Consider the following 25,051-nt stretch of genomic DNA (forward strand, 5'->3'; position numbering starts at 1 on the left):
AAACACAGGTTTTCCGTGTCTTGTGAAGTGACGGGGCCCTGCAGCGAGTAACGTTATCAGCGGCACCCAGTCGGAGACGGTAACGTTTCTCTTCCTGCTCAGCCCCAGCACCGACCCGCTTTTCCTGCTCTCCCTCCAGGAGAGGGAGACACCGGAGGCTGAGCAGGAAAAGCCAGCAGTGATTCATGGAGAGACCTCCGTCTGGTCAGCTAACTTTACTGCTAAGCAGGTGAAATATAGAGTGATATTGTGGTTTTAGCTGACGTGTGTCACCTCACTGTTTTGAGCGATGCACGTTCCTGTCTATTTAGAGCGAGCGAGCACGAGCCCAGTGCTGACTTTCGTTGACTTAACGGCCACAGGTGTCGCTGTTAACAAGCATTTCTGAAAGTTACAAATAGTCCCTTTAAATAACATTTTCAATGAACTTTTACTTGAAGTACTTTGTGTTACATCTACTTTTAACTTAACTGTCGACAAGTGACAACTACTTTGTCTTGTTCCACAGGATAAGGTCAACTTTATTTACTCCTATCACATTATGTAAATCAATACACGTGCACTCACTGGCCTTATGGAAGTTATTGTATATTTCTGAAAGTTACAAATAGCTTCTTTAACAGTATTTATAAAGCACTTAAACCTGCTTTATAATATAAAAGACATGAAAATATTTTTTTACAATATGGGACCTTTAAATGAGATATTTCGATGCTACAGGCTGATATGTTAGAGAATCTATATAATTGTGTCTGCTGATCCCTCCCTCTATCATCCCAGCTCCCTCCCTCTCTATCTGCTTTCATGGACACACTTTACGCACAGTCCTCCTAATTGGGGACAAAAAGAGAAGTTTTTTTTTGATAGTTTCATTGGATTCATTGCCTGCCACAAAGTGTGATAGAGCCTAAGCATGAAAATACAAATATGATGAGAAATGCTTCTCTCCAGTGTCTTGGCTCTATTTTAAACAGTTATTATTCACATTTTCAACTGTGATAGGTGCAGTTCAACAAGTCCTGACGGGCAGATAAGGGAGCATAAGCCTTCAGTACAATGTAGTGATTCTCAAAATGTGAAAATTGTCATATTTCATTGCTTTGACCATAGTGCAAGTAAGGTCCAGGGAAAACTAAATAATTAGTGGAGTATACTCAAGTAGTCACCTCTCACCACGTCCCTAATTGGATAATAAAGAAGTTCTTTAAAAAGAGCTTCTTAGGACACAGGGAAGTTGCATGACATGTTTAATTTTACTTGACAGATCAGTATAAATGAAGATTTATTTAAAACTTCTGGTTTTGTTTCAGTAGTTAGTATGTGCTGCTGAGAGTTTGTAGATGTGTGCAGCTTAAACAAAATTCATGTACAGGTTTTATACATTCTACCACGATACCGTTACTTCACTTTCTGCCAAAATATACGTGCATGTGCACACAAAGAAGTATTTTGATATTAATTGGCACACTCTGGTGTGTTTAGCTGTTTTAGCCAATACATTAGACAATTAAAAGAACATGATGACTGTGTTCTACTACACACACTACATCATTGTTTAGATATAAATGTACTAAAATGCTTCAGCTACTGCTATGGGTTGTCCTAATTCTTTCCTTCTCTCTGTGTCCTGCTGCAGGTTCCTAAGGCTCAGCCAGTTGCCTTGATTACCAGTCCAGAGGACTCACAGCATTATGAGGAGGCCAGGCAGTGTGTGGAGGAGCTGGCCCTCTACCTCAAACCTCTCAGCAACACCCGAGGTACACACAAACACATGCTTGTTACCCTTAGTTTGTTCTACCATTATTATGATGTGTTGACACTCTTGCTGCCTCTAAATGAAACTCTGGTGGTTGTTTTCAACATGGGAAGTCCAGTACTCTATATTTTTGGCATTGAAGTGGTTTAAGATGTGAGAATAATGTTGCTAGGTTACTGATAATGGATGTGGCCTTGTTCCCTTTTCAAAAATCGGTGCATGGGTTTTTTTGCATGTCATTTTCATGAAGGAACAAGAAAGGGGTAGAAAACAAAAGTTACTTAAAAGAAGAAGCAATATGTAATTTCCAAAGGGACTAATGTTTTTAAAAACATTAGCTTATGTTACAAGTCATGAACAAAATATACGTGCATGTACACACAAAGAAGTATTTTGATATTAATTGGCACTTGGCAATTCTGCTGTCACAATCCTCCAGATGTTATCCTCAGACTGATGCTCAGTTGTGTGTCTGTGTGGCTGTGTGTCTGTGTGTCTGTGTGGCTGTGTGTCTGTGTGTCTGTGTGGCTGTGTGTCTGTGTGGCTGTGTGTCTGTGTGTCTGTGTGTCTGTGTGTCTGTGTGGCTGTGTGTCTGTGTGTCTGTGTGTCTGTGTGTCTGTGTGTCTGTGTGTCTGTGTGTCTGTGTGTCTGTGTGGCTGTGTGTCTGTGTGTCTGTGTGTCTGTGTGTCTGTGTGTCTGTGTGGCTGTGTGTCTGTGTGGTTGTGTGGCTGTGTGTCTGTGTGGTTGTGTGTCTGTGTGGCTGCGTGTCTGCGTGTCTGTGTGGCTGCGTGTCTGCGTGTCTGCGTGGTTGTGTGGCTGTGTGTCTGTGTGGTTGTGTGGCTGTGTGTCTGTGTGGCTGCGTGTCTGCGTGTCTGCGTGGTTGTGTGTCTGTGTGTCTGTGTGGCTGCGTGTCTGCGTGTCTGCGTGTCTGCGTGGTTGTGTGGCTGTGTGTCTGTGTGTCTGCGTGTCTGCGTGGCTGCGTGGCTGCGTGGCTGCGTGTCTGCGTGTCTGCGTGGCTGCGTGTTTGTGTGGCTGTGTGGCTGTGTGTCTGTGTGGCTGTGTGTCTGTGTGTCTGTGTGTCTGTGTGGCTGTGTGTCTGTGTGTCTGTGTGTCTCTGTGTCTGTGTGGCTGTGTGTCTGTGTGGCTGTGTGTCTGTGTCTGTGTGTCTGTGTGGCTGTGTGTCTGTGTGGCTGTGTGGCTGTGTGTCTGTGTGTCTGCGTGGTTGTGTGTCTGTGTGTCTGCGTGTCTGCGTGGCTGCGTGTCTGCGTGTCTGCGTGTCTGCGTGGCTGCGTGGCTGCGTGGCTGCGTGGCTGCGTGTCTGCGTGTCTGCGTGTCTGCGTGGCTGCGTGTTTGTGTGGCTGTGTGGCTGTGTGTCTGTGTGGCTGTGTGTCTGTGTGGCTGTGTGTCTGTGTGTCTGTGTGTCTGTGTGTCTGTGTGTCTGTGTGGCTGTGTGTCTGTGTGGCTGTGTGTCTGTGTGGCTGTGTGTCTGTGTGTCTGTGTGGCTGTGTGGCTGTGTGTCTGTGTGGCTGTGTGGCTGTGTGTCTGTGTGTCTGTGTGTCTGTGTGGCTGTGTGGCTGTGTGTCTGTGTGGCTGTGTGGCTGTGTGTCTGTGTGTCTGTGTGGTTGTGTGTCTGTGTGTCTGTGTGTCTGTGTGCATACAGCTTGATGTCAGTAGAGGGCGCTATTAGCACACACACACACACAGAGAGACATCTTTCTCCCAGCTAGCTGTAACCGGCTATCGAGTCTGATGTCGAGTTGACACCCTCCTCCCCAAAACCTCGGCAGCAGCAGCAGCTAAGCTGCACCAGTCGACATGGCAAGAAAATATCGCAACAATTTCCTAAAGAAAGATGAAAATCTTCCAAGTCTTTTGGAATGAGTGAGTAATATACATATCCGACAACAATAACTATGTTATTTTGTAATCCCCCGATGGGAAGTAAATAGTAGAAGCTGCATGTGTTTGTTTTTAAGTCACATTTTATGACGCATAGCTATGGTTTAGTTGTTGCTAAGCTAAGCTAAGCTAACTAGCTCAGAGGGAGGAGTGGTTTGTTCTCTCGGAGTATTTGCGTGATTGTTAAATGTGATGGAAACACAACCACGGTGTCATTATGAACAGTTTTAATGGGTTAAATTAAATATATTTCCACTGCTGGTTGTGTTGCTGGGTAGTTTCGGATGCTAACGTTACATAACAAGTGAAACGGCTCCGACACTTTCCACCAGTGTCACTGTGGCTCCTTCTCCTCCAGCTAACTACCGTTTCCTTTACCCAAATACACCAATACAGCAATAATTAAAGTCATTAGTAGCAGTGTAATGGATTCATAAGCTCAGTAACACTCAGAGTAATTACTGAAACACGACTAAACAATGCTGTATATTATTATTATTACGATTTTTGTTTTTAATCAGACGACGTTTGTGCTCGCTAGCGAAACTAGCCACCCATAGCTTAGCTTGTAAGCTACACGTTACCCACTAGCATGTGAAACATTCATTTTAATGTATAACTAAAGACATTGAAATCATTACAGCCACGATAGCAAACTCGTTTATTAAAAATGCATTTGTTTTGTAGCTTAATGTTTCCCCAACTCCAAACGTTAAGCCTCATAAGAAGTTATAGATAGACCTGGTTTGTTAGCCTCTTCCAGGACCCTTTGTCCAGAGTCATAGTGGTTACCAGCTCCTCTTAGTAGGCCACACTTTAGTTGTTTTGATCCTTCTCCGTCGTTTCATCTGTTATCTTACAAATTATGTGCTGTGTCAATTATTTTTTATTTTATTTTTATTTTTGCGTTACGACTTGACACCGCATACCGTCGAAAAATCAAAGCTAAATAGACTTTCAATTATATATTTTTTGCTTTTTTTAATATATTTATGCATCAGTAGTCCCCCTACTTTGTCATCCCAATGCACTCTACAGATGCACTTGTGCACAAGCATGTTTTGTGTCCAATGCACCAAGATATTGTTGGAATATAAGATAAACTATGCAAAATTGGTGAATGTTTGCACAATTTTTAATTATCTGTCTGTTAGTAGTCCCACGAGAAACCTACTTTGTCATCCCACTGCCTCTAAAAATGCACTATTCAACTACAGATGCACTTGTGCACAAGCATGTTTTGTGTCCAATGCATCAAGATATTGTTGGAATATAAGATTAACTATGCAAAATTGGTGAATGTTTGCACAATTTTTAATTATCTGTCTGTGTTAGTCCCACGAGAAACCTACTTTGTCATCCCACTGCCTCTAAAAATGCACTATTCAACTACAGATGCACTTGTGCACAAGCATGTTTTGTGTCAATGCACCAAGATATTCAGAATCAGAATCAGAAAGGTGTTTATTGCGAGGTGTAAGGGGTATACACGAGGAATTTACTTTGGCTTTGTTGGTGCGAGACAAATAGTATAATAACAAAGAAATAGATAAAACGTTAGAATAAAATAAGAATAAAAATGTACAATTTACAAAATAAGCTATAAAAACAAACATGATATAAACAGATAGTATAAACAGATAGTGCAAATATTGCCGGTGTGCAAACAAAACAATCAGGTATCAGAGGGAGAGAGAGGGAGTTTGTTTGTCCATATTGTTGGAATATAAGATAATAATCCCAGATCAAATGTACGTTGAAGGGCCTTGAATATTATATATGTTTAAATGTATGTATCCTTGTTTCTTGTCTTTGTCCTTTCTGTGTTGTTGCAAATGGAGCTGCTGTGATGCAAAACAAATTTCAGACCTGTCTGACAATAAAGTATTGTCGTATTATTGTATAAACTATGCAAAATTGGTGAATGTTTGCACAATTTTAATTATATCTTGTCTTTTCTCTCTTTTTTACAGTATTCATCACGAGATGTGATCCAAAATCCACAATGTGTGAGGACATTTAAGAACAATTGAGTTCGGAAGAAAAAAATCTTGATTCCAGTGGAATCTTCCATATATATATATTATTATTATTAGATTTTTTTTCTCTGTGTTAAAGCTTACATACATTTACACACACACACTCGTCCCATCAACATACAACCATGCCAGTGCAAGCACCACAATGGACAGAGTTCCTGCTGTGCCCGATCTGCACACAGACGTTTGAGGAGACCGTTCGCCGGCCAATCAGCTTGGGCTGTGGACACACTGTCTGCAAGATGTGCCTGAACAAGTTGCACCGCAAGGCCTGTCCCTTTGACCAGACGGCCATCAGCACAGACATCGAGCAGCTACCTGTCAACACGGCCCTGTTGCAGCTGGTGGGAGGCCAGGTAAGACACGTGTTTGTGTTTGTACACTTGTTTGGCAATTTATGACAAAGATCCTGCGTTGACAACATTTATGCAGGGCTTTTGTTGATGCTAGCTTGGGATGAAGGATAACAGCTCATGGGATATCATTCCTATCTTGACCCGTATGATGTTTTCTGTAATTACTGTTTATGGGTTGTATTAGAGCATCACGCACAGGCTATTACATGATGCACATAGCTTGTAGATTATTTTATGAGTCATACTCCAGTGATTGAGCAATGCCTTTAAATCTGTTGGTTTACTGAGTGCTGGCGCAATCAGTGAAGCAGTTTTTGACCAACAGGGTGAGGCACAGCTAATGGCATTTTGGCTTTGTTGGCCAAGTTTCCAGGTGTACGCTGTATAACAATGAATAACGTCAGTGTATCAACTATGAGTGTGTTTTGTGTGTCTGATACAGTTATGATGACTGTGATGTCTTGTCTCTTAGCTGAGTGCATTGCATATCTATGCTCCTACAGATTAGTTAGGTTACATTGCCCAAACAAATGAGTATGCCGTGATAGAAATGCAAGTTGTTATGATAGTTCTGTACTATTGAAAACCTACTTCATCATAATGCGTCAGAGCTGTATCAAAGAAAAAGTGACGTTTTTTTTTTTATAGTTTCATTGGATTCATTGCCTGCCACAAAGTGTGATAGAGCCTAAGCATGAAAATACAAATATGATGAGAAATGCTTCTCTCCAGTGTCTTGGCTCTATTTTAAACAGTTTTTATTTGCATTTTCAACTGTGATAGGTGCAGTTCAACAAGTCCTGACGGGCAGATAAGGGAGCATAAGCCTTCAGTACAATGTAGTGATTCTCAAAATGTGAAAATTGTCATATTTCATTGCTTTGACCATAGTGCAAGTAAGGTCCAGGGAAAACAAAATAATTAGTGGAGTATACTCAAGTAGTCACCTCTCACCACGTCCCTAATTGGATAATAAAGAAGTTCTTTAAAAAGAGCTTCTTAGGACACAGGGAAGTTGTATGACATGTTTAATTTTACTTGACAGATCAGTATAAATGAAGATTTATTTAGAATTTCTGGTTTTGTTTCAGTAGTTAGTATGTGCTGCTGAGAGTTTGTAGATGTGTGCAGCTTAAACAAAATTCATGTACAGATTTTATACATTCTACCACGATACCGTTACTTCACTTTCTGCCAAAATATACGTGCATGTGCACACAAAGAAGTATTTTGATATTAATTGGCACACTCGGGTGTGTTTAGCTGTTTTAGCCAATACATTAGACAATTAAAAGAACATGATGACTGTGTTCTACTACACACACTACGTCATTGTTTAGATATAAATGTACTAAAATGCTTCAGCTACTGCTATGGGTTGTCCTAATTTTTTCCTTCTCTCTGTGTCCTGCTGCAGGTTCCTAAGGCTCAGCCAGTTGCCTTGATTACCAGTCCAGAGGACTCACAGCATTATGAGGAGGCCAGGCAGTGTGTGGAGGAGCTGGCCCTCTACCTCAAACCTCTCAGCAACACCCGAGGTACACACAAACACATGCTTGTTACCCTTAGTTTGTTCTAGCATTATTATGATGTGTTGACACTCTTGCTGCCTCTAAATGAAACTCTGGTGGTTGTTTTCAACATGGGAAGTCCAGTACTCTATATTCTTGGCATTGAAGTGGTTTAAGATGTGAGAATAATGTTGCTAGGTTACTGATAATGGACGTGGCCTTGTTCCCTTTTCAAAAATCGGCGCATGGGTTTTTTTTGCATGTCATTTTCATGAAGGAACAAGAAAGGGGTAGAAAACAAAAGTTACTTAAAAGAAGAAGCAATATGTAATTTCCAAAGGGACTAATGTTTTTAAAAACATTAGCTTATGTTACAAGTCATGAACTTGGAGCTGTCGGAAAATTTCCACTTACAAAGTTGAGAAAATGACTTCACTAGGTCGTTAAATGGATTCTCTCGTAAACACGGTTAAACATAACCTCACTTGAAGGCATCATAAACTACACATTGCAGATATGCCAGATAATAAAATGTTTTGACTTTGTCAACAGCTGAAAGTATAGTATTATGTATTATATTATAGTATTATAGTATAATGTTAAACTATACTGTAATTAATGTCATTTGTGGGATAAAAAAAGATATTACAACGTTTGATTAGGCTCTTGCAGTTAATGCTTAAGTCAGCCGTTTTGATTTGGAGTCTTGCCACTTATCTTTTAATCATGAGATGTCATTAAAAAAGAAAAGCGGAACTAGTTTACTGTAAATATAGTACAGAGACATATCTCATGCAAATTCTTGTAAGTGGCTGTAAAAATGATAATGATTACATGGTGGAGCCAGTTTAGACAATAAAAAATGTCCTATTTCCTGTTTCATTAACAAAAAATTATACTTAAATCAATCTGTTCTTAAACAAAATTTAAGGAAATGTTTTAAATGAGTGTGATATTACTATGCTGTTTATATGAAGCTTTAATGAAATATACCATTAATTGTTTTTGTTTGGACCACTGACATTATTTAAAACTGAAATTATATTTTATATCTTCCATATATGATTTGGTCAATGCCACCATAACTGAATGACAAAACCATGATATTCAAAGGTCATAGTTGTTTCCTTTTATTGATTCATCATTTATGCCTCATCATGAGAAAACTTGTTGAAAGGGTATCACGGCACTTAAAACTCTTGCTATATTGTTCACCCGAAGTAAACCCGATATCAGGACATCCAGTCAAATGTTAACGACCCACGTTGGTCTCTTTAAATCCAGTTCAATTTCAGAACCACAAAACTGCAGTAAATGTATGGTGTACATGAGGGGTGAAGCAATTTCCTCAATCAATCATTGGGTATGTTAATAATTGAACATGATTGATTAATTGAATGTTTAAACACAAGGAAATTGTTTGAATCATAAGTTAAAGGAACAATATCTAGCACTGACAGCTAGTGTTTTAAAATGGGTAACAGCAGTCTAAATTCAAAACATTGAAGCCATGGCCCATCCTCTCCGCTGGTGTGACTGATAGCCGTTAGCATGGGTTAGCATCACAAGGTTAGCCTCTGGCCAGCAGTAGTCGGATCACTTCACCGGCTGCGTGTCTCGAATACTCACTGTCTTGATAGCCCAGCTGCACACAGACCACAGAGAGATGTGCCGAGGCTTTTAAGGTCGGGTAGAACCGTTAACGTTATCTCTGTCGATCCAGTTCGTTAGCTTACTTCCATGGCTGCAGAAGGCTGTGTATGTCGAAATGGGCAGTGGACGGTATCACACCGGCCAAAACAAAAACAGACGTTCCGGACCGAAACGGAAATTTCAAAGAAAAACATACTCACTGTAGCATTGTTGTCGGAGAAGCCAGTATTTCAATTTAGCATGTTTCCTTAATCTCTGATGACATATCATTGTCATTTTATAATTTATTACAGTAAATATATTACATATTGGTCCTTTAACTGAAACAAAATAATGTCATCACTACGAATTGCTGCTGATTCTCCCACTCTGCCTGATATAATTCAACAACATTTAGCATAGTAATTCTGTTGATCTTACAGGCTTTATTGGAGGGAAAACGCAGGGTGCTCAAAACCAGAGTCTGACCCATTCTTGTATCAACAAAGGGGGTTGTAGCCTACAAATAACTTGATCTTCTGACAACAGCTTTGAGTCCTCTTTTAATGAGCATATCTATGTAACCAGGAGTGAGTTATATTTGCAGTTCCTTCAATGCAATTCCCTGTTGCAAAAAATTAGATTTACAAGAGATGTTATTGCAAGGGAGGAATTGTAAAAGGGGAAGTAGCTGCGGTAAACTCTTTCGATTGTATAGGTGCAGCTGCATCCTCCAAAATGATCATAAAGTTGAATCCGCACAACTCTACAACAGTTTCAACAAAAATGTAACAATATAACCTTCATCAAGGTTAGATTTATTGCAGGACTGTTGTATTAGACTGCATTAGTTTTAGCTAGTTGTATCTAATAAACTGGCAACTGAGTGTATATTCCCTTGGTTTACCAGTTGTCTTGTCTAATCTGTCCCCAGGTGTGGGTCTGAGCAGCACGGCCCAGAGCATGCTGAGTCGACCCATGCAGAGGAAACTGGTAACTCTGGTCCACTGCCAGCTGGTGGAGGAGGAAGGCCGCGTTAGAGCCATGAGAGCTGCCCGCTCTCTGGGTGAGCGAACCGTCACGGAACTCATCTTGCAGCACCAAAATCCACAGCAGCTCTCCTCCAATCTATGGGCCGCTGTGCGTGCACGAGGATGTCAGTTTCTAGGCCCAGGTAGGTTGTTTTCCATCACCAGCAAAGTGAGACAAGCACATTCCATTCCAGCAGTCCGTATATCCTCCTATATCCTGTAAATGTTGGCTTTTGGCAATCCGCTGTTAGTCATGGTTTTTATGTTTTTCCTCCCCCAGCCATGCAGGAAGAAGCTCTAAAGTTGGTCCTTCTCGCTCTAGAGGATGGCTCTGCTCTGTCCAGGAAGGTGTTGGTTCTTTTTGTAGTCCAGAGGCTTGAGCCACGCTTCCCGCAGGCCTCTAAGACTAGCATAGGCCATGTGGTGCAGCTCCTCTACAGGGCCTCCTGCTTCAAGGTATGTTACTGACTGACAACCAGAAGAAAATTTCATACGTTTTTTAAGTCAACGTTTTTTCTAATCATTGCCTATCCAACACTATGTGTTTGGTGTGGTACCCAAGTGGAGATTTTATTTTGCTTGTCAGTTATCAAGATGTTGTGAAACCAGTATAAAAAGCTCTCTGCAGAAGAAGCCAAACAAGAAAAAAACGAACAAAAAAATTCAACTCACTCTTACCGTCTTCCTCTGTGGCTACCTAGGTGACCAAACGCGATGAAGATTCATCCCTGATGCAGCTGAAAGAGGAGTTCCGTACTTACGAGGCTCTGCGACGCGAGCATGACTCTCAGATAGTTCAGATTGCCATGGAGGGTGGGCTGCGCATCGCACCTGACCAGTGGTCTTCTCTGTTATATGGAGATCAATCTCACAAGTCACACATGCAGTCTATCATAGATAAGGTGGGTGACAGAAGTAAATGTTTGTTTTTTGTTTGTATCTCGTGTTTGTTTCCACTTCATGGTACAAAAAGGCATATTTCATAGATTATTTATGTTATGCTATACTTTGCAGTTTCTTAGCTCCTTATATTAAAGCATGTTCCTACCATAAACCTACCAAAGCATTAACTCCATGTTTTTTTTCTGCTTTTGTCATAGCTGCAGACCCCGGCGTCTTTTGCTCAGAGTGTCCAGGAGCTGACCATTGCGCTGCAGAGGACCGGAGACCCAGCCAACCTCAACAGGCTGCGGCCCCACCTGGAACTACTGGCCAACATTGATCCAAGTCCTGGTAAGAAACAAACACACTTCAAGAATCTTGGGTTTGTAGTGATGTAAGGAGTAAGTCAATTACATGCAGTATCGCAAGCTGGAATCCAAACAGTGACCATCTCAACTAGAGCTCCAAAAATTAATCCATTAATCAATTAATCAATTAGTTGTCAACTATTCAAATAATCGCAAACTATTTTGACAATATTTAATCGGCGTGAGTCATTTTTTAAGAACAAAAAAGTAAAAAATCTGTGATTCCAACTTCTTAAATATGAATATTTTCAATTTTGTTTACTCTTCTATGACAGTAAACTGAATATCTTTGAGTTGTGGACAAAACAAGACATTTGAGGATGTCATCTTGGGCTTTGGGAAACACTGATCACCATTTTCTGACATTTTATAGACCAAACAACTAATCGATTAGTCGAGAAAATAATCAACGGCAATTGACAATGAAAATAATTGTTAGTTGCAGCCCTATTCTCAACTCGCTATTTCACACCTTTTGTATTATTCTAGTATATCTTGTCTAATAAGTTTGGTTACAACAAGCAGTTGGGATGTTGCGATATGTCTTGGCCAGTGCCTAACTGTTGCATTTAGGGATGTCACAAGAACCTATACTCCAGTACCAAGTCGATGCCAAAATTCTGAAAGCATGTCGGTACTCGTTTTTTCACAGTACCACTGATGCCGTAGGCACCGTCGGGGCTCAAGGCTAACGGCGCCCCGTCATCCCTGGGAGCATTACATATTAACTGACCCTCAAAAAATTGTTTCCCATGTATTATATTTATTTGTGGGGCTCACCCAAAAATATTTTTTACATTGCTTACCATCAATTAAAGTATTTAGATTAAAGTCTGTATTCCTCATCTTCTGTTTCCCCAGATGCTCCGCCTCCCACATGGGAACAGCTTGAGAAAGGGTTGGTAGCAGTGAAAACAGTGGTGCATGGCCTGGTGGACTTCATCCAGAACCACAGCAAGAAGGGAGCTGACCCTCAACAGGTCAGTCTATCTACTGGACCACAAGAGTTGGGCCCCATCCCTTATATGTTGCTTAATTAATCCAGGCTACACCCATGAGAGATTATAGTCCAACCATCACCATCATCATCAGAACATCAAATGAGGGAATATCTTTTGGAGAAATCATCACTTGTAGAAATACACATGACAAGTTGTTAAGGCTTTAGGTGGCCTCACACATTACTGAGACACTTAATGTTTCTTAAATTTGTAATACATCCATATATCAACTCTGAAGTATTTGAATAAAAAATCGTAAAATTAAAAAAATGTAATTAATTGATTTTGTCCGTATCACCCAGCCCTCACTGTAATGTTAAATAACACCGCTATTGAGTGTTCAGCTCTGTTTTGTTGTTGTGCTGGGCAACATCCTTAGATAGGGTTTGACCATAATGAAACAAAAGGTTGTGTATGTTATCTCTATTTCAACAATACTTGATGTCTCTGTTTAGCCTCCTCAGCACAGCAAGTACAAGACATACATGTGTCGTGACATGAAGCAGAAGGGAGGCTGTCCTCGTGGAGCCAGCTGCACCTTTGCTCATTCTCAGGAAGAACTGGAGAAGTGAGTCATACAAATAGCGACATGTAGCATTTCAATATTGCAGTCGAAAAAAGAAAACGATTTTCGCAACACCCAGAGTTTCTTACACATTTTATACTGTGTTTTATGTTTGCCAGGTATCGTAAAATGAATAAGCGTCTGGCAGCTCGCCTCCCTGGCTCAGGAGGGCTCATGCCAGATGAGATCCCTCTTGATGTAGCAATGACCCGGAAGCCTTCACCCCTCACCAACGGTAGCGGTGGACCCTCTTTGCCCCAGCTCATTGCCCGTGGCACCGACACAGTCCCATATGAACTATTGCGTAAACCCATGAAGATGGATGGAGGGAGTCCCAGTGCCCCAGGATCACCACCTGATATGTAAATATAGCATTCTCTTGAATTAATTGACATGAAGTCTGCAGATTTTTCTTCTGATGGACACTCGCTGATTGCACTGTGCAGGGTTAGATACATGTTGAAATCATTTTTTTGGACCTGTAAATATTTTAGTTATGAACCTGAACTCTTTTGCATTCCCAAAAATTAAGTCAAATTTAAATACTTGAAATTAGGGATGCACAATTCATATCGGGCCCGGTAAATTATAGGCTGATAATGGGAAATTTATATTATTATGTATCATTCCGATAATGAAATTATAGCCGATAAATTATTGGCTGATAATAGTTTTTCACCGTTTCAGAGGAAGACAACCTTAGATTTGGTTAGGTCAGAGCTATGAAATATGAAATCATACTACAGCTACAGGTTATGAATTTTTAAAAATACAAACATGTGAAACTATCGGTTATCAGTATCAGCCATGAGAAGCAGGTTATTATCAGTTATCAGTATCAGCTGAAAAAAATCCATATCGTGCATTCCCTACTTGAAATGAAATTTTTTATTTTCATCAAAGAGAAGAATATTGTATTTGAAAGTTTAGCCTGTTATAAGAAAAACGTTTAAAAATATATCCCTCCCACTTTTTTTGTTAGTGACGTCATGTATTAACCATGAGTACTGATATCTTTTCATACTACTGCATTTATGAAGACTGGAATGTGTTTTCACAATCAATCAGCCTCTCTTTCAGTCAATTTCCACTCAAATAACTCATTTGCCGTATTGTCTGTTGCTGTTCACAACTCTACCAAGTGTAAACAGTAGACATTGGTATAGGTCAGTGGTTACACATGGCGTGTCAGTCTGCAGAGGCGAGGGTGCATATCATTGAATAGATGGAATAATAATTGAATATCTTTAGGACAAAAAAAACTTGTCTGCAGGTTGACGATTACTGAGTGAACAACATTGAGGGAACTCTATGGAACATAGTTTTTAATTGGCATACTTGACTCATTGACTATCAGCCTGTTATGTTTTCTTTAATCTGACATTTATTCCTGTAGGATGGACCCTGGGATGCCCAAACCTGGTATGCCACCTCTTGCCATGGCCCACCCAAGGATGCCAATGGATCACCTCTCTGGGGTGAAGCACATGCCTGTGGTAGCCAGAGGTTCGCCGGTGTACCCCCAGCCGCCGCTCCCTGAGATGTGCTACGACTCTCGCCCACCACCTTCTGCTTCTCAGTATGACCCCCCACAATACCCCACAGGTAGGGGTCAAGTAAACTGAATGACGCATAATGGGTTTTTGTGTGTGTGAGTGATGACAATTTTCTTTTTTACTTTATACTCAGACAATTATTAACATCACTTTCCTTTTTCTGCTATTTATTTCTCAGGCTACCCCTACCAACAGCCACCACAGTATGTCCCTCGGGATTACATGCGTAACCCTCCTCCCCCCAGTGAGTCAGGACCCCCTTACCAGGACCCCTACCCAGGCTACGGCCCTCCAGAGCGCCCCTACCAGGCCCCTCACTCTGGTCCACCTTTCTCTTACCCTCACCCTCCACACCATGACCGTAGTCGCCACGGGACCTACCCTGGCCCACCACCTCCCCCACAGCCTTACCCATCTCAGAGGGATGGAATGGTGAGAATGAGTCCCGCACCTCTGGAGATGCCCCCGCCATCAGCAGGACAGGCTAACTCCCTTTACCACCAGGAGCCCAGTGCCCGTGACAGATACCCTCCAGATGGCTACTATACACAGGGGGGCCAGCCTCAACCCATGAGGGCTTACGTCAGGGTGAGTTTGTTTGGATTGTTTCTTCATTTAAGCCGTTTGTCTTTAAGTCTTTGTGATGCCAGGCTGGTTTCAAAACATTCAAATAAATGCTAGCAGTTCAGCAGTAATAATCCTCTGTGTTTGTCTCAGGGGCCATCATATAGTGGTTCACAGCCCAGCCTGGACTACCTGCACCGACGTCGACAGGAGCTGTTATCCCAGCTGGAGGAAAGGAAGGTCATCTCCCCTCCACCATTCGCTGCCTCCCCTACTCTTCCTCATCCCTTCCCCAGCGACTACCCTCCAGAGGTTAGCACTATCTGAATTTCATGTGTCTTTGAGACTAATCAATACACAGGCATTAAACTGTAAAATTTGATACATTTAAAGATTCAAGAACTATAAGTACATGCAAGTATTAGTGACAGCACTATCTCTGTATGTCCTGTGTCTGCAGTATGGCGAGGAGAGCTCCAAATCCATGGGGAAATGCAGAGAGCCTGACTACGCAGGGCAGTACTCTCCCTGGTCTTGTGAAACCATTGGCTCCTACATAGGCACAAAGGATGCCAAACCCAAAGACGTTATGGTTCCTGGTTCCATGGACATGATGGTGAGTTCAGATGGTTAACTCTGTTAGTAGCCATATCAGTATTTGATCTTGTTTGTTTGACCAAGTGTATTTAATCAGAATGTGTGAAGAAAGGAACATGTTGCCCCCTCAGCCTCTTCCTCAGATCTCTCATATCCTAACCCGTCCTCTCTATACCCCTCTCTCTCTCCCTGTGTCTGGCAGAATGCGGAGGCTAAGAGTCTGAGGGATCAATCGCTGGAGGCTCCTCGGAGGGGTGCAGAAGTCAAAGACGATGACCCGATCATCCCATTTGGCCCCCAGCCCACTGTATCGCGCTTCGGTGCCATCTCCCGCACCTCAAAGACGGGCTACCAGGCCGCAGGCCCTGTGCAGGCTATGGTCTCCACTCCCCAGAACCCAAGCTCTAAACATATGGCCATGCCAGGTAAGAAACCCTGTGCAAAACAACATGTTAATGTCTAGACCTATTAATATGGAGAGATTGATCTCCGTCACCTCATGTCAAAAAGCATAAGTCCAATTTTAAATTCTAAAATATATCAAAATGATTAAAAGAAAAGATGTCTTGAATTTAATTGGATATATATAAATTAAAAATGAACTTTTACTTTGTAAAATTTTAAAACCTACTGATATAACGCTTAACTCATTTTGTCCACACTGACCACTCCTACCTCTTAAACCGAACTTTAGCACATGTAGGGCTGCACGATTATGGCCAAAATGATATCAATATTGAGATCACGATTATTATCAAGATTATTCATAGACAAAAAATATTTTCATAGCAATTTCACACTTCAATAAACAGAGCGCTGCTTTCACTTCCATGTTGTGCTACATTACAACCATCAAAAATTCTAAATGTTATCCTTAGCGATTGTCATCTATAGTGGTTCTTTGCATCAAAACACAAAATTCAGATGATTAGGAAATACAGTAAATGATTGTATTGCTATTTAAATATTTGCTTTGATTAAAAAAGAAATCTTTATCTTCAAAGAAATCTACATTATAAGCTGCTTAGAGCTAGTGTAAGGAGTTAAACAGGTCATATTTGTCTCTCTAATATCTATTTTACATTGCTGTGAAAACATCTCCTTCAAACAACTGGACTTATTCAAGTTTCTCGCCAAAAACTACATTTTACAAGATTACATTTTAACGCATCATGATAGCGTTATAATTTACGTTCGCCCAATCCTCATTTTTAATGAGCAGAGCTTGAACGCGCAACAATGTAGCGCAATGGAACCTCTGTGTGCTGTCGGCATACGAGCCTTTCACTGCGATTACTCTAAGCAGCTTCCTGGGAGATGATGTCTGTTAATTTAGCCGTTCCAAATGTTTTAAGGTTGTTCCTCTACGGCTTATTTTGGATCTCTAGCTGTTAGTTTAGGAAGCGCTTGATTTATGCAGCAGAGTTTTCTATGAGCGGAGCATTTTAAACGTCAATATTGCAGTCGATCATGTTCATTTAATTGTGGGAATCCGAAATTGTGATCGCGATTATTATTCAATTAATTGTGCAGTCCTAGCAACATGGTCATTTCACATAATTGTGGTGTTTAATCATTACAGTTTGGCATGAACACATTTCTGACAACCATTTTACCACCTTGCCTACAGCAGAATACTCATATGGAAGCCATGGAGGATGGGGTGGAGCTTCATACCCCTCCCACCAGACTGCCTCCTCCTCTCAGGGACACTTCAGCGAGCGGTGAGGCCTGCGTTTGTTTTCCTCTCATGTTTTCCTGTCATCTTTTTAATATTCGTATGATAATAATACTCAGAGCTGTACGTAACTTTTTTTGCACATAGCACTGGTGCTACAGAGGTTGAAAGTTTTGTAGCACAGGCCATACAAATTGTAGCACGAGTATAAAAGTATCAAGTAAGTCCACTGTATTTCGAGACTACTCGATGTGGAACATACAAAATACAGTTTAAAAAGTTATTTTCCATGACCTTTTAAAGGAATATAGTACTGAAAAATTCAGACATTTTTTTTAAATTATAGGTCTATTTATTTATTTTTATTATTTAAGCACATAGCATGGATGCAGGAAGTACACTAGGGGTGCTGAGGGGGCTGCAGCACCTCCCAAAACCAGGTATTATAAAGACTATCGATTGATTAAACAAAGTTTATCACTTACTGGGATACAGGCTATATATGTATTACACAAGTATCTATGGTGGGGAAGTGGATTTGTACTGTAGAGATGGAGGGTGGGTGTCATCGGACAGACCGATTTGTACAGCCCTGATACTAATCATCACGCTTTTTAGGAAACTATCAAAAATGTATGAAAGTGTTGTGTAGATTTCTTACTGTATCTCACCCTCACAGCCTGCCTATGGCAGCTCCAGACAGAGAACAGTTAAAGATTGAGCTGCAGCAGGTCAACCAGCAGATCAACCAACAGACCCAGATGCGAAGCATGGAGGTGTGTATGCTTTATAACTTCTAAAGAGGATCCAGGAAGGTCTGGAAAGTACAGAAATTAATTTGATAAATTCTACAAGATTTTGAAATATTTAAATAAGTCTAAAAACTGTTTTTTAAATTCCAGAGGAGATGACTTCATATTTTGTGTAATTATATCCAAGCTATCATTTATCATAATTAATGTGGTGAAGAATAAAAGCAGTTGGCAGTCATGCTGCCTAATCACTATCAAAATACAGTCAACACTGAAGTATCTAGTCTCCAAAAACAGGTTTTTCTATTTCACGCTGCATTCCTTCTGATTATTACCAGGAATTCCCCAAATTGCGCACTCACGCTTTTCACTTCCTGTCTCTCTATTACAGACTGGCGGTAACTCTTTACTGCTGCAGAGGGAGGCCAGTGCATTGGCAGGCCAGCCTGTGCAGCCCGGCCAGGGCCAGGCAGCAGCAGCTCAGCAGCAGCCCAAGTGGCCTGCAGGGGGCGCAAGTACAACAGCTGTCTCCAGTGAACAGCTAAGCCTGGAGCTCCACCACGTGGAGAGAGAGATTGGCATGAGGACCCGGGAGATGGCTCTGGTAAGAGAGGGTATATATATATGTATACAACAATAACAGTTGTAGTTGTCTGGGCCATGGTTCCAGTCTTAAAAGATAATGATTGATTAGGGTTCAGTTGGATCAACATTTTGTGAAAAACAGAATATGTAACTGGGTGTCTTTCCACTTTTTACTACGACTTTATTGAGTTTATACAATAAATTACATACACAATAAAAATGCAAAGAGGAGATAACATCTCATAACAAGGACAGTGCCCACAATATACAGAAAACTACAATTCTATCACGTGCCAAGGTGTGCATCTCTTTTGTCTGATGTCCAGTGTTCTTTGTCTTTTCAGTTCAGTTACAATTTGTGTGAACATCGCTAGAGATGGTGACTTGGTGAAGAACTACTGAACACCTTGTCTTCCATATTTAGTTTCAACAGTACATATTATCATCCAGTAGAATTCTTGGTGCGACTATGCAGATTTTCTAGAAAAAAATCCCATAAATTACTGCATTATAGTTCAGGTTAATATTCAAACCAAATACCAAACCAAAAGAACTGGGTGTCTTTCCAGCAACTAAGCATGTTTTGACCATCTCCAAACCAGGAAAACCAAGTCGCCCATGATGTTCAGCAGTACAAGATGAAACCTGCAGAGAATGGACAACCAGAGCACAAGACTCAGCTGGAAGAAATCTCCCTGGCTCTTGGGTGGGTTAACGTGTACTTGAACATAAACACATGTATATACCCTGAATATACATGTGTTTCATTATGAGCCTGACCGTGTCTCTGTATACCTTGTTCTCACCTGCTTTTTTTTTTTTTGTCCTTAACTCAGCGAGGTGTCAAACGGCTCCAGCAGTCTGCAAGAAAGTGCAGTGGGCGGGTCCATGCTGTCACTGACCAATAAGACGTCTGCGTTGAGCCTGTGCTCTGATCCGGGTGCCACTGGTTCAGAAATGCAGAAGAATGGCGTCGTCCATTCCTGCTCTTAGGCAGTACACGCACACACACACACACACACACACGTACACGTACACACACACACACACATACACACATGCACACACTCAAGATGCTCAATTGAAAAGCATGCACAGGCACACATACACCCATTCTATTTAGAAGATGAGCAGTATCTGCCGTGATATGAATTTTCTTTCTTTTTGTTCTGTGAATGAGCTTTTTTTAATGACTTTCCTTGCCTGGAAACCAGAGCATATGATAACATTTCTTGTGTGTGTTAATTTTTTTCTTCTTTTTTTTTTGTACTGGGATTATAGATTAACAAGGCTCACCATAGATATATCCGGAAGAGAAGAAGATGGTGGTGATGTTGACAGTGGTGTTGTAATTTCATTCAAAAAAGGATAGGCCTATTCCATCCTACATAGAAACATAGTCAAATATTTTAATCGATCCTCCCCATATAAGATTTTTTGGTTTAGCTGTACCAGCATACATGTAGATGAACGGTTGGATACAGAGGAGCAGATTTACAAGCACTATCATGTGCACTCTGAGGAGCTTCTCTTGCAATCTGACGAACTATGAAGGTATTGTAGGAAACAGCAGAAGTGTGTCACTTGGTACTCAAACCCCCAGAATCGTAAAAAAAAAAAGTGGTTGCCCAGATGTAGATGGTCTGAGGAGGGAAAAAAGCAGTACAATATTTCACCAGTATTCAGCTGAAATGGAGACGCAAGGTGTTTCACAAATCACTTTTGCACCACATGCACGTCGTCACCTGCCACAAGAAGTATGATTTTATTAGTGCATTTTATGAACACATCATATGTCTGTTTCATACTTGAAAGCAGTATATTATATATTTAATTGAAGCATTCTGTTTTAAAGATTGCAACACGTCTTTTTGATAATGAGCTTTCCACATGTTTTCTATAAGGGAATCTACTATGTGCTTCTCTCGGTTGTGGTGTGACCTGATGTGGTTTGGTTGCAAATGCCTTTCGCCTGTGCTCCGTACGGGCTGCATTCAGTCCTCCTAGCTGATTATGTTGTGAGATTTTTTTTCACAGCACGCTCAAAAGTTTAGTTTTTTTTTGGGTGAATGCACATGATCAGGCTGTGAGAGAGTACATCTTTCTGCCTCAGGAGTCAGGTGAATGAGTTGTCTTTATAACGTAGGGTTAAAAAGGATTTCCTCCTCAGAGCTTCTCGTCTGGCCACACAAAAGGCCTCCCCATTGGGATTATCTTGTCATTTGTTCTCCTAACTTCTATGAAGTTGCCTTCCCTTGTGTGTGTTTTTTTTTTTGTTCAGTTTTTGTTTTTACTTTTTCATGCTTTACGTTGTTACGATTTGGGGTGTGTGGCTTACCTAGTGAAGGCTTTATAGAGCTTAGCTGAATGTGTGTCCTCCTCTCTGTCATGAAGTGGCTGCAAAACCCAGACTTATCATTTGTACTCTTAGCAAGGTAACTGTTGTAGCATTTTTAGCTACACAGTATGTTAGTAAATCATGTTTACAGCTGAGGATATTAGTGTCGATTGCTGAGAGGTAAACAAAATCAACTTTCAAAGATAGCCGTCCGCAGATGGCAGCTTTGAAAAGTTCATTTTATAGCGCATTGAGTATATTTAAGCATCGTTATTTGTGAGTATTACAATATTCTGTTCACTCACGTTTTCCTTTTCACACCTTCGATGTCACCATCACCACCATTATTGCTCTTTCTCTCCATCATGTAAATTGTTTACTGCTGATGCTCAACATGGAGCTCTTTGCCTTTTGTAAACAATTAGCATGATTGGCTACAGTTTTACAGCTCCGCTGAGAGCGAGTGAGCCCTTGTGTTTTGAACGGTTGAAGGATAGAGGAGACGCTCTGGGTCAAGTCGTTTTAAGTTCAACATTGAGCCTTCGTTTCGGTCAGACGAGGGGTACTGAGAAACTGACAGTTTGACAAATCCCTGATACCTGATGAGTCGAATAAAAAGAAAAGACACAAATGTTTTTTTTTGTGTCTCTCATCTGGGTTGTTTGATGGGCATCTCTTCCTATTTGTCAGCGCCATGATAGTGGATGTTTGGGTTTTTCTTTTTATAATTTTTTTCCTACCACACTTCAAGCCTCTGGCTGCTCCTCGCTACATTTATTGTTTAGGTACACAGCTCACTTATACATATGAGTATGTATACATACATTAATATACTAAAGCACTATTAATGTGCCACCTCTTATTTTACTCGCTCAGCATTTATATTAAATGATCTCTACTTAGAATCAGCAAAATGTTTTTGTTTCTTTTTGTTGTTTGATTTGTTTTTCTGTCCACTGGTTGCCAACACAGACTTTATCCTTTCCCAGACGAAGGACTTCTGTGCGCATTGATGTGTGTTCACTTAATCTTTTGTGTTCAAACAAAGATGTTCTTTATAGACTATGCTTCCGAAGAAGACAAAATTCTGTAAACTTTGGAAAACTTATGGAGACGTTTTGTGTGTGCTAGATTGTATTGTAGAAAATGTACCCTAAGTTTTTTTTTTCCCCTCAAAGTGTGCTGTACTGGGTGATAGTTTTGAGGTATTAGAAGTGTTGGGGTTTTTTCCCACCCCTGCCCCCAAGAGGATATTCAGGAAGTCTCTGATGATAGGTTGGCCTTAAATCCTCTTGCATAGCTCCTTTACCTTATTTGCTTTAGGAGCATGAGGTGATCTCAAAAATACTAATTAACACTGAATTGGCATGATTAAGAGTCATACAGATGGACTCTAGTAGATCCCCCCCCCCCCCCTCCCTTTTGAAAATGTCATGTAAAAACAGCAACATGCAAATAATGCAAATCTCCCGATATTTGAAGCAAATGTATTTTATTTTTAAGGAAATGTTGTTGACCTAGCTCGGTTTGTAGCTCTTTTTCTCTTTTTTCTTGTTTTTGTTTCTGCAATAGTTGAGTGAATTTACTGACCTGCAAGTCTTACAGTCTTTAATGCATTATCTGACCTGATGTGTAGTCAACAGCTAAGAGTATCTGAGTGACATTCACACAATAGTTTTGTTCTTTCTGACACGTATTTACAAGAAATTGGCCCACCAGCGTAATTCTGCTGTTATCGCGCCGTGAATTGGCATCACATGGTGTTAATTCAATATGTTGTCTCTCGCTCTCTTTAAGTTGCAAGTCAACCAAAACTATCACAATGCTGATTCTACCTGATAGGTCCCTGCAGGTCTGAATGAGCCTAAAACGCCTTTAGCTTAGCAGAACTGACATACAATGACGTATTGGGGTGGTTTACTAGATAGTAAATAGCAAAGATGTTCATTTCAATCTCCTGTGTGTTTTTGTTTCTGAGTGGAACTGCTGCCTCTACCCCTCATTTACATAACCAGTTAACCCCTCCACTCCCACCCTTGACCACTGAACTCTGTTACTGCTGTTTGAGGCTCACATTTTATTCCCTGACTTTCTGGGGGAAATTCGCAAATGGCTATTTTATATGATTACTCCCTTGTAAAATATCTCTTAAATTAAGGTACAGGTTTGATTTCAGCAAGAAAAAAGAAGTTTTTATATGTATATTATACTCCATTAAGGAATGTCTAGAATTATCTTCCTCCAATGTGGATGTAGCCATTATTACGCCATTTTATGACTTTGTAAGAGAATTCACTGTGTGAAAATTGGTTTGCATTTTTGTATAATACAATCTGCTTTTTTTTTCGTTTGATACGAGAGGGAGGTCAAACTGGAAGTTTGAAGAGAGAAAAAAATGAACCTGTGAAATTGAGAAAACAAAGTGTAACTTATGTACAACAGTGATTCTAAGCTGAGGGGAAAAGATTAAATGATATTGCTAACTCTGAATGTTTGTGTCATTGTTTTTTCATATTTTTAACAGAGTTCAGCAAGTTAAAGAGCAACTTAAGCTGTAGTTGAACTTTTGTTCACTTTATAACATTTGTTTCAGCTGTGGTCAGTACACCTTGCCATCAATGTTGGGTGTAGTCCAAGGTGCAACAGATTTTAACTTTTTAACCAGAAGAAGTTGCTGCTTTTCTATCTGGAATTAAGCTAACTATTTAATCATTATTTGTTCTGTCATATTCTGTTCATTTTTACCATCAGCGCAAAAAAAGATTGATGCACGTAATGCGGAACCAAAGGCCCGACTTGTACAGAATATCTAAAAAAGTGATGAAAAAGTCATAGTATAGTGTGTCAAAAAACATCATAGTATATTATGTTGTAAAACGTCATAGTATAGTGCGTTGAAAAAAGTGATGAAGTCATAGTATAGTGTGCTGTAAAATAGTCATAGTATAGTTTGTTGAAAAATTTCATGAAAAAAGGCAGAGTATAGTTTGTTGAAAAATGTCATAAAAAAGTCAGTATATTATGGCGAAAAATTTTATAAAAAAAAGTAATAGTAAAGTTTGGCGAAAAATTTCATGAAACAAGTCATAGTGTAGTTTGTCGAAAAATTTAATGAAAAAAAATCATAGTATAGTTTGTCAGAAAATTTCATGAAAAAAAGACAATATAGTTTGTCGAAAAATTTCATGAAAAAAAAGTCATAGTATATTATGTCAATAGATTTCATGAAAAAAGTCATCATATATTGTGTCGAAAAATTTCACCAAAAAAAGTCATAGTATATTATGTCAATAGATTTCATGAAAAAAGTCAGAGTATAGTATGTCGAAAAATGTCATTAAAAAAAGTCATAGTATAGTTTATCGAAAAATTTCATGAAAAAAGTCAGTATAGTATGTCGATAAATTTCATGAAAACAAATCAGAGTATAGTATGTCGATAAATTTCATGAAAAAAGTCAGTATAGTATGTCGATAAATTTCATGAAAACAAATCAGAGTATAGTATGTCGATAAATTTCATGAAAAAAGTCAGTATAGTATGTCGATAAATTTCATGAAAAAAGTCATAGTATAGGTATGTCGAAAAATTTCATGAAAAAAGTCAGTATAGCATGTCGAAAAATTTTATGAAAAAAGTCGTAGTATAGTATATCAAAAAATCTGTTTTCTGTTATTTAAGCAAGAGAAAATGTATCAACAGAATCATGTCATGTATGAAGTCTGTACGGAGGATGTCTGGGATGATGGTCTGCAAACGACAAGTAGCCTACAGACCGGATCTCACAGGATGTGACTATTCCTGTGACTTCCTGTAAATTCTTTGAAGGCTGCTGTGCTGGAAACGGCTGGACGGCGAGGCGCAGTTCATCTCAAACGAGCCTGACTGCTTGCGGTTCTACAGTAAAGTTTGGGCTGATGGGAAGCCCGGGTGAGTCTCAG

The 25,051-nt window shown here is 40.2% G+C and overlaps 1 protein-coding gene across 2 annotated transcripts; it reads left to right on the top strand.

Annotated features, from left to right (window-relative positions):
- The first annotated feature begins 3,441 nt into the window (after nucleotides 1-3,441).
- Nucleotides 3,442-23,600, top strand: rc3h1b (ring finger and CCCH-type domains 1b). Of its 2 annotated transcripts, XM_037787218.1 has the most exons (20): nucleotides 3,442-3,637; nucleotides 5,629-6,050; nucleotides 7,468-7,588; nucleotides 10,128-10,367; nucleotides 10,505-10,680; nucleotides 10,926-11,126; nucleotides 11,325-11,457; nucleotides 12,336-12,454; nucleotides 12,931-13,043; nucleotides 13,160-13,402; nucleotides 14,437-14,645; nucleotides 14,775-15,184; nucleotides 15,314-15,472; nucleotides 15,621-15,776; nucleotides 15,960-16,182; nucleotides 17,388-17,481; nucleotides 18,115-18,211; nucleotides 18,579-18,791; nucleotides 19,375-19,478; nucleotides 19,609-23,600. In XM_037787218.1, exons 2-20 carry the CDS (start codon nucleotides 5,820-5,822, stop codon nucleotides 19,763-19,765), a joined length of 3,399 nt encoding a protein of 1,132 aa, XP_037643146.1. In that variant the 5' UTR covers nucleotides 3,442-3,637; nucleotides 5,629-5,819; the 3' UTR covers nucleotides 19,766-23,600. The 2 variants fall into 2 exon arrangements, with proteins under 2 accessions (XP_037643146.1, XP_037643147.1); XM_037787219.1 differs by lacking the exon at nucleotides 3,442-3,637 and having other exon boundaries at nucleotides 5,820-6,050; nucleotides 17,391-17,481; nucleotides 19,609-19,765.
- Nucleotides 23,601-25,051: the final 1,451 nt, after the last annotated feature.

The sequence above is a fragment of the Sebastes umbrosus genome, chromosome 12, assembly GCF_015220745.1.
Source record: "Sebastes umbrosus isolate fSebUmb1 chromosome 12, fSebUmb1.pri, whole genome shotgun sequence".
NCBI classification, from domain to species: Eukaryota; Metazoa; Chordata; class Actinopteri; order Perciformes; family Sebastidae; genus Sebastes; species Sebastes umbrosus.